The sequence below is a fragment of the Myotis brandtii genome, unplaced genomic scaffold (assembly GCF_000412655.1).
Source record: "Myotis brandtii unplaced genomic scaffold, ASM41265v1 scaffold21, whole genome shotgun sequence".
NCBI lineage: Eukaryota > Metazoa > Chordata > Mammalia > Chiroptera > Vespertilionidae > Myotis > Myotis brandtii.
The window spans coordinates 33039-43940 of NW_005357846.1; the positions used below are offsets into that span (position 1 = coordinate 33039).

General features: G+C 35.7%; 1 protein-coding gene across 1 annotated transcript in view; it reads left to right on the top strand.

Moving 5' to 3' along the window:
• Positions 1 to 3917: 3917 nt before the first annotated feature.
• The window catches only part of GNG5 (guanine nucleotide binding protein (G protein), gamma 5), a 21967-nt gene continuing 14982 nt past the window's right edge, over positions 3918 to 10902 (top strand). The window contains exon 1 of the mRNA XM_005865719.2: positions 3918 to 3968. Within this exon, the coding sequence (XP_005865781.1) occupies positions 3918 to 3968 (51 nt within the window). The remainder of the gene's footprint in view (positions 3969 to 10902) is intronic.

Sequence of the window (10902 nt, forward strand, 5' to 3'; positions counted from 1 at the left end):
GTGGCAGGCGGGAAGCTTGGCTTCCTCCATCATTGGGGCAACCAAGCCTCCTGCTTGCTCCAGCTCTGTGGCTGCCGGCCGCCATATTGGTTGGGTTATTTTTGCATATAGTGCTCTGATTGGCTGGTGGGCATGGGTTAAGGCATAGCAAAGGTATGGTCAATTTGCATGTTTGTCTTTTATTAGTGTAGATATGCTTATAAATAAATGCTAGTTTTATATATGTATAATTTGAAATGGCAAAGTTTACTTAGAAGAGGTTTTTTTAAAGCCTAGTCATTGAGAAGCAGTTTCCTCTATACTTGTTTTTTCAATAAATCTAAACTTAAATCCTGCAATTCATTCTTTTGTTTAGGTTCATCAAACTGCTGGAAATAATTTTCCTGCTCCCTGACTCCATATAGTACTCATGTACTCTGAGGCTTATGAATTAAACTCAAACTTCCAGAGGGAAAAATTATATATTTGAAGGATTAAAATACTAAAAAAAAAATAAGATAATTTAGTAATATTTTAAATTAGACCTACCTATTATTTTCCAACTAAATTTTTAATGTGGTTATTTCTGGTATTTTATAATAGGAAAAACTTGCTGGTGAACCTGATTCTATCCATTGTCATTTACAATTATTATTGTAAATTGTTATTTACAATAATAATTGTAATTATAATTTTAAAGTTCCAATTATTAAAATTCCTCCATTATGGACATCTATACTTTGTTTCTTGGCTAGTTTTCTTTTCATGGGTAGATTTTTCTTTTTCTTTATCTGCATTTTAATTATCTAAAGACATTGTTTTCTCAAGTAGTTTTTCTTTCTAAGGGAGAAATATTTTTAAAAGCTTGTCTTTTAAAAAATGTTTTTATTGATTTTTAGAGAGAGTGGAAAGGAAAGGGAGAGAGAGATAGAAACATCGATGAGAGAGAAACATCATCAATCAGCTGCCTCTTGCATGCCCCCTACTGGGGATCAAGCTCCCAACCCTAGCGTGTGTCCTGACGGAATCAAATCAGCCACCTGTTGGTGCATGGATCAAAGCTTAACCACTAAGCCACACCAACCAGGCTAAAAAAAAAAGTTTGTGCAAAGAACCTTTCTAAATGTACAGAAGTCTCTGTTCTTTTTCTCAAGGCAATTGAGAACCCTGTGTTGCACTTACTAGTATATTAGTTCCTATAAATACTTAGATTAAAAGTCTGCATCCTTGAACTCTGGACTTAACATGGATCCTGCATTCCCTGCACATTTTTCTCCTCTAAATGGAAATACATTATGATTCAGTCATCTGTTATGAGAATATTCCATTTCCTATTTACACAATTATTATGGCAGAGTAAGACTAACCATTTTCCATATAATATGCTGAATTTCTAATGTCTTTATATTTCTAAAACAAATTACTAAATTTAAATTCTTAGACATTAAGCTCTGTCATATCCCTATTCTTTTATATTTCCAGATTGCTTTCAATTAAAGTACAATGAATAAATTAAACAATGTCTATTTATATGTAAATATATTCATTGTACCAAACTATGATTGTAAAGTCATATTAAATTTTAAGACTATTTAAAAATGAAAATTATAAAATATAATATTATCAAAATAATATGCAATAGATTTGAAACCATCAAAAATAAATAGACGCCATTTTACTTTTATACATCTAATATTTCCAAAAATCCTTTGTAATACTAAAGAATTTTGTGAAAAACATAAACCTTATGATTTACATAAAACATTGCCAAGGAGAACAAAGTTTAAACAAATCTGACCAAATAAATATTTAATCTTTTTGACAAATAAAAGTTTTGAATTAACATACCTAACAGGCTATAAAGATGTATCATTTTTATTCTTTCATACTGAAAGCTGAATTCACAGAATAAAAATGATACATCTTTCAGTATGCATATAACTGAAATTGCTCGTTTTCTCATCTATAAAACAAATTATCTTTAGAAGTTGAATTTCATTTTACCCATCTAAAATTACATAATTGTCATCTAAATAAAGGTGTGGCTTTTTAATATAAGTTAATTTCAACACTTCCAGTGGATTACTACATTAACTATATATAGATCAAAAGTCCTGTTGAATAATCATGCTTATTTACTGCTAGATAAACTATCAAATAATTTCATTTATTAGCATATAGTCATAATAAGATTAAACTGTTCTAAAAAAATTAGAGAGAAAAATATTTTTATCTTTTGCTGGAGCTTCAAAATCTGTTCTCAAGTGAAGAGGTAGTAAAAAACAAAAACATAATCATAAAAAAAACCCTTAAATCCCAGGCCTGAGAAACTGAACAGGTACTTAAGCAATAGAATAGTGTTATTCTGTGGCAAGCACTCTTCTAAATGGATTAACTTCCTTGATTCTATCAAAAATTGAATCGAGGCAGATACTATTACTATCTGCATTTTTACAGCTGGGCGAACTGAGATGCCTAGAAGTTAAGTAACTTGCTCCAGGTATAAAACTAGTGATGCAGCCAGGATTCAAACTCAAAAATCATCTGGTGCCACAGCCCTTGCTCTTCCATGTATAGTCTGTGGACCAAGGCATTCACATCACCTGGAGCTTCCTGGGAACGAAGAATCCCAGGCTTCACCTCAGCCCTATCAAGTCAGATCCAGATGGTCTCACACTGAACTTTGAGAAGCACTGCTTATGCTATTCTAACTTGAATATGGTTGCAACAAACTCAGGCTAGGTTTTCTGCCCCTTAATTCTAAATCTTATAGGTAAGTTTGAGGTAAATTATTCAGAAATCAATAGTAAATAAATTTTTTATTGATTCACAAAGTATACAGTATAGGATTATATATGGAATAGCATATCGGGTAAATGGCCTCCACGGCTTTGCTAGCACATATGCACTCTTTTTAAAAAATATACATATTTTATTGATTTTTTACAGCGAGGAAGGGAGAGTTAGAAACATCGATGAGAGAGAAACATCGATCAGCTGCCCGCAACCAAGATACATGCCCTTGACCGGAATCGAACCTGGGACCCTTGAGTCCACTGAGCCAAACTGGTTAGGGCCATACGCACTCTTTTGTTGAAATTTTCCATGACTGTTTTGCATAAATGTGGCTGAATTTCGATAAGGCTCATTTTCATCTTGATGGCTTGGTTAATCGACAAAATTGTCGCATTTGGGGTTCAGAAAATCCACGAGTGATTGTTGAGAAACAAATGCATCCACACTGTGTCACTGTTTGGTGTGGATTTTGGGCTGGAGGCCTCATCGGACCATTTTTCTTTGAAAAGGTGGCTGCTCAGGCAATAACAAGAGTGCGGTATGTGCCAGCAAAGCCGTGGAGGCCATTTACCCGATATGCTATTCCATACATAACCCTATACTGTATACTTTATGAATCAATAAAAAAAATTACAATTTTTAATGATAAACCTGTGTTTTCTATCAAAATTACTTCTTGCGTGAATTTTGGGACACCCTTTACATTAGAGAGAACTACCTGAACCTGAGAAAGAAGGTACCTATTAAGAAGGGCTCCTAATCACTAATTGGGCTCACATTCTAAAAATACAGGCCCTAGCAGCCAATTCTACACAGGGGCCTCTCACACAAACTGCACTTCATGGAGAAGTCTGCACTGAACCATCTACCTCTGCACTGAACTGCCTGCCTACACTGTTTCTGCCATCTGAGCCAGCCCTTTTAAGGGAGTTCCTGGAATCCTATTTCAACCAATGGACTGAGGCTTTCCCCATCCAATCAGAGATGCTCAGCTATATTCTCTTTCTCTCTCCCCCTGCCCGCAGCTCCCCCTCCCCGCCCCCAACATCTTCACAGACCAATCACAGCAGCTCCATTCTCACCAATCAGGAAAGTGCTAAAGACTGAATGAAGCTGTTTTCTTGGCTGAGCTAAAACAGAAGATGTCGCACCAGCGCAAAGCAAAACAGACCAACACAGGGCAGAGCAGACTGGCAAGGAACAGAGCAGAGCAGAGTGGAACAGCAAGGAGCAGAGCAAAGCTGTCTACTTGGACAGAGACCTGTCCCCAGGATACAGCCCTGATATATCACAATTGAGCTGTTTTGCTCTGAATAAAGTTTCCTTCTTACCACAGCCCAAATTGGAGATTCCTGTTGGCATTGAACTGATGCCAATGACCATCAGTTGACAACTATGAGCAGACAACACAGTAAACATCAGCCATAGTTTTGTCTGGAATAAGAGGCCACTCCCTTGCAGTACAGAAATAATAGTAAGATCTGATCTGGTAAATTAGAACACTTTCTATGAGGAATGTAGAAGAAAGGGGCTTATAGAATGTAGGGGGCTAGAGGTGGTAATCATGGGAAGACATAGCTTCTGAGAGGAAAATGTTTTGAAAATGAGAGATATTCCTTTGGGCCTAGATGGTAAGAGATAATAAGAAAGTGGCCAAGATAAGAGCTCTTTGGAATAAAGTTAGTAGAGAGAAAACAAAAAACAAAATACAGCATAACCCATGGACATAGACATTAGGGTGGTGAAGGCCTGGGACGGGGGACGGGAGTGGGCTGGAAGAGGTCAATGGAGAGAAAGAGGGACATATGTAATACTTCCCAACAATAATTAATTAATTAATTATTTTAATAAATGAAAAAAAGAAGAAAGAAAAAAATAAAACCACCCAAGGAAGTTTCCCCCCAACTACATTTTGCCATATCAACAGAAGAGGGCGCTCATAACCTAAGCAGAAAAGCCACCAAAATGCCACTCTGTTCCTCTCTATAAGAACACCTGTTATTACTGATAAAGAAAATCCAACACGAGTAAATGTGAACAACATCCACAAAACAATCTAGCATCCAGCTAATTTTTTAAAACCGTCAAACTTGATAACTAAACCAAAACAAAATAAAACAGGTAGCCATAAAGCAGAGAAAAACTTAACACTCCTAATTTAAATAAATTATAATTAAGCAAGCTTTTGCAGATATTAACAAATATCATAAATAATAAATTAATAATTCAGAATAAAAATGGAAAAATAATAGAAATATGTAAAATGGAAGTTGGCCAAGCAGAAGAAATTACAGGAAAAAAACAAAACTGTCTCAGAAATAAATTAGCAATTATCCAAGAACAGATACGACCAAATACACAGTAAGGATAATGAAGAATAGAAATAAAAGGGGCAAAGAATATGAAAAATAAAGAAAATAGTAAAATGTAGGGGGGATAAATGGTGATGAAAAAATAAAATAAAGGAAAAAATATATAAAAATATGTATATGATTAAGGGCAACAGACTTTGAGCTTAACACATATTCCAAATATTTTTTAAATATATTTTTTATTGATTTCAGAGAGGAAGGGAGAGGGAGAGAGAGAGAGAAACATCAATGATGAGAAAGAATCATTGATCAGTTGTCTCCTGCATGCCCCCTACTGGGGATCAAGCCCACAACCCAGGCATATGCCCTTGACCAGAATCAAACCCGTGACCCTTCAGTCCCCAGGCTGATGCTCTATGCACTGAGCCAAGCCAGCTAGGGCCATATTCCAAATATGAATAAATGGCATTATGATGTTCAGAGTTTATAAGCTAACAGTTACCCATATTGACAGGGATGAAAATACTGTAACTGTGAGAACCATGAGGTGAATGTTTTGTTACATAATTAGCACATTATATTCCTGTGTGTTTCATGTAGGTCTGTTTCTATATTTAGCATAATCCTTCCACCCATGCCTATCCCATCCCACCTTCCCTGAAATTAAACTTACTTAATAACCCCTTTGTTCTCAGGTTGTTTCATCTTTCTCTAACAATTAGTTCTTTACCTTCTCACTTTATGTACTCACAAGTCTCCATATAATCCAACAGTGAGCTATTAGGGGAAAAAAACAGCATGAAAGGTCAACATCAAGACAGCACGATAAAGGAAAATCCTCACAAACAGAAACAGTGCCCTCATTTCTCCATGCTAAAGTTTTATAGATGCTTTAGAAAGATGTAATTGATAATTAATGCCGAATTTACACTACATATAATGGTTTATAAGTCCATGATTTGTATTTTGCCGTATAGAGTTATTTTTAAGTATTTACTCAATGATAAAGAATTCATCCCAACTGTAAATTTAAGTCTTTTCAATGAATGCATTTGTTGTTCTTATATAATTCTAAATTATTGAAATTATTCAGTATCGATCCATGAAAAACTAAAGTAATATGATTCAACAATGTAAACAAAAAATATAAAAGAAGCTTATTCTGTTGTGAACAATACACCCATGAAAACAAGTGTCTATTTTTGGCAATTGATAGAACTAAAGGAGGCAGAAAAAGAGATGTCTGTAACATGTGTGGTGCGGGGGAGAATAATCCAGAGGAAACATCATACCCACATAGAGGGATAGTTTACAGAACCACTCTCAAAATCATGAAAGGCAGAGAAAATCTGGGGAACTGTTCCAGATTAAAGGGACATGACAACTAAATTTGATATGTGAATCTGGATTGGATTCTGCACTAGGAAACAAAGAATATTATTGGAATAATTGACAGAAATAAAATATGGACTCTACATATTGCATCAATGCTACATTTCCTGAATTTGATCATTGTATTGTGGTTGGTAAAAGAAAATTCTTGTTCATAGAAGACAGGCAGAAATGTTTAAGGAGAAAGGAGTATGATGTCTGCAATTTAATTCAGAAAAGAAGTAGGTGAAAAAACAAATATTGTAAAATGTTAACAAATGTTGAATCTAGATGAAGTTAAAAGGTATATGGAAGTTCTTTGTACTATTCTTATAATGTTTCCATACATTTGCAATTAGTTTAATTTAAAAGTAATAATCTAAATATATAAAAAGCCAGCGACCGGAATGCTATAACGACTGGTACTATGATGCCCACTGTGGCCAGTAAACTGGCCCGATGGGGATTGGGGCCGGCTGGCCAACCTCCTGCACCCAAGGAAAATGACTCATCTGACTCAGACTAGTCCCTATCCTGTGAGGGACATGGACAATAAACAATAAATATAAAACAATGATAAGTTATTAGAAAGTGATGAGTACTTGGAAAAAAAAGTAAGAGCAGGGTAAGAAAAATTGGGAAAGTAAAATAATAGTTCAGATAGGTCTCATGGAAAAGGTGAAATCTGAGTAAGTACTTGCAGGAAAAGAAAGAATTAGCCAAGGGAAAATGTAGAAGGAAAGATCTCCAGAAAGAGCTAAAGCAAAGGCCTTAACATGAGATTGTCTAGTATGATTAAAGTACAGAATGTAGGGGAAAGAGTAGTAGGAGATAAAATAAGAAAAATGAGGAGGATGAGGAACAAATTATATAGAGCCTTCCAGGCAATTGTAAGGTCTTCATCTTACAAAATGGGAAGTCAATACAGGGTTTTAATAGAAGCATGAAAACATCTGACTTTTATATTTTTATTGTTTTAGTATAAAAAATTCTAAACATACATACAAATGAAAGGTATAATACCAAGAATGTCCAAATATCTACTATTTAGATTCAAAAGTTAACATTATGCCACAATTACTTTCTCCCTCTCTCTCTGAACCATTCAAAGTAAATCAGACATCAAGACAATATACTCCTAAATACTGTGGCATCCCTCCCCTAAAATTAAGCGTTTCTATAACATAATCACAATACCATTTTCACATCTAAGAAAATTAACAATTACTTAATGTCAACTAATATCCAGTCCATATTCAAATTTCCCCAATTGTCCAACTGTCTCAGAAAAAAAAATTTTGATCTAGAATTCAATCAAAGAGAACAGCATTTGTCAAGTCTTTTAAAAAATATTAATCTGAAGACTTTCCCAAACTGTTTTTTTTTTCTCCTCATAGCACTGACTCTTTTAAGAGACCAGGCCAGCTATCAAAATGTTCTGCATTCTTTATTTCCTTTATAAACTCCTTTGGGTGTCATTTAACTTATTTTCCCAATCCTGCTATCTCCTGGAACCATTAACTGTATAACCTTCAACTGACACAAATTAATCATCTGGGGCAAGAATATTTTATAAATGGTGCCCTGTATTTCATATTGTTTCACATCAGGACACACCAAATGCTCTACTTCAAATTTTGCTGTATTTAATAATTGCTAAAGGGATAACGAACAGAATAATTACATAAGGGACAAGAAAATGGGAAATATTATGAAGCTATTTGAATAGTTCAAGAATGAGATGATGGTGGCTCAGTTCAACATGTTAGCAGTAGAGGCGATGAGAGGTGGTCAGATTTTTATCACTGAAAGCTAGAAGTCAATCCATTAAAGTGAAGTCTGAGAAAGGAGTAGAGTATGAGTCCAAGATGTTTGGCCTCAGATACTGAAAGGATGGATTAGCCATCACCTAATATGGAGAAAAGAATGGGTAGTAGAGGTTTTGGAGATGGAGCAAAGATCCATAGGCCAATCTCATACATGTCAAGTTTGAGATGTCTGCTGGCCATGCTAGTGGAGATGTAAGTAAGCAATTGAAAATATGAATCTGGAGTTTGGGAAAGAGGACTGGGATGGGGATTTAATTTGGGAATCCTTAGCATAAAGTTGGTATTAAAGCTATTAGGTTGGATAAGATTACCAAGGAATGAGTGCAGATAGAGAAGAGAACAAAGAGCTGGCCCCTGAAATTCTCCTATATTAAAAGTCAGGAAGAAGAAGAAGCCCTAGCCGTTTTAGCTCAGTGGATAAAGCATAGGCCTGTGGACTGAAGAGTCCCAGGTTAGATTCTAGTCAAGGGCACATGCCCGGGTTGCGGGCTCAATCCCCAGTAGGGGATGTGCAGGAGGTAGCCAATCAATGATTCTCTCTAATCATTGATGTTTCTGTCTCTCTCTCCCTTCCTCTCTCAAATAAATAAAAAATATATATACTTTAAAAAAAAAGAAGAAAACCCAGCAAAGAAGACTGAGAATGAATAACAAAAAAAGTAGGAGGAAAACCAAAATATATGTATGTTAAAAGGCAAACGAAGGAATTATATCAAGGAAGAAAGTGATCAACAGTGTCAACTGTTGTGCACAGATAAATCAAGTATGTGTGGGATAAGAATTAAGCAATAGATTTAGTAATGTAGAGGTGAATTTAAAAATAGCCGTCTTGGTGGAGTATTGGAGTAAAAGCTTGGAGTTGTTTTAAAGAAAAAATGGGGTGAAGCTATGAAATACTTGTCTAGAACAATGGAAGAGTGAATGAGTGGAAGATAGTTTGATTGCCTACTAGCAAAAGGTCACACTGGAGATTCATGGTCATGGAGTTGCAATACTCATATCTGACAAAATAGACTTGAAAAGCATCATGCTAAGCAAAATAACCCAGTTGGAGAAAGATAAATATCATATGATCTCACTCATTTGTGGAATATAATGAACAACGGAATATAATTTTTTCTTGAAAAAAAATACTAAATAGAAAGGCATAATTTGAAGATAGAGAAAATAAAGGCTAAGATTTAAAAAAAAAAAAAAAAAAAAAGAACCTGTGAAGGGACTGACTGCTTTGGGCTACCCCAAGGGCCTGGGCACATGCATAAATTTTCACTGCACCCTTTCTGTAGTAAAAGAGATTGGACACTAAAAATTAATTAATTAATTAATTAATTAATTAATTTTAAAAAAGTGAGATATAGTCCTTATGCTGATATAGTTTTCTCCAGTCATGCTCTGCTGTAGGTATAAGTATAGAATTGAATTAACCATCATTTTTGTTTTGCTAAGGAGTATAATGAAGAGAGGGGCAAGGAGTCAAAACATGTGCAAGAGAGTGATCAAGACTGCTCTACAGTATTTAAGCCAGCTATGGATGGCATTGAAAGGAATAAAAACAAACAAACACAAACAAACAACAGGTGATTGTAGCACACATAACACTCAGGGTACTTAGAGGAAGTGAGCTAGAGATACAAGTACTATTATCAGACAATGGAATATGTAGAGTTGAGTTCAAAGTGAATATCTAACACTTTATATAATTCATATTTTTGCTTTATCAAAATTATTCAAAGGCACTGGCTGGTGTGGTTCAGTTGAGTGTCGTCCCATGCACCAAAAGATCGCTAGTTCAATTCTTGGTCAGGGCACATGCCCAGATTTCTGGCTTAATCCCAAATAGGCAAGAGGCACTGCTGATCAATGTTTCTCTCCCTCATCAATGCTTCTTTCTTTCTCTCTCTCTCTCAAATCAATAAAAAAACATTAAAAAAAAAACTTTTCCAAGATCAGCAAATTTTTTGTATATTTTAGTTTGACTTGAAGGACAAATTCACCAATGTCTGAATGGGGTAATTATCAGTTGGAATTTTGTGGGACTTTTTACCTTTCTTCATTCAAGTAGTATAAATGTTATAACAGATTTTTGACTTGTTTAAGATAGTATTCTACTCATTTCTGGTTTCTGATTCATTCAAAAAGTGAAAAAAAAACACACATAAAAGATTTTAAAATAGAGTCAAAATGACAACTTAGGTATGTATATAATCCTATCTAATAATAGACAAACATGGTAATTAACTGTATGTTCGCTACCATTACCATTGGCTGATCAGCATGATATGCAAATTAACCGCCAACAAAGATGGCGGCTAATTTGCATACACTGGGAGGACACTGGGAGGACACTGGGAGCCGCCATCCAGGCCCCCGTGTGTGACCCCAGGAGCCGCCGGAAAGCCAGGCCATTGGCAAGGCGGCCCCCCAGGACCCAGGAGCCCGTCGGCAAGGTCTGCAGGTGAAGCAGCAATCAAGCTATGAGAGGGAGGGTGGGGGGCGGGAGGAGCTACAGGAGCAGCTCTGGCCGGAGACTGAAGACTCCAGCTGGAGTGAGGAGCAAAGACTGAAGGCTGCAGCCGCAGCAAAGACTGTGTCCAGAGCGAAGATGGAAGGCGGTG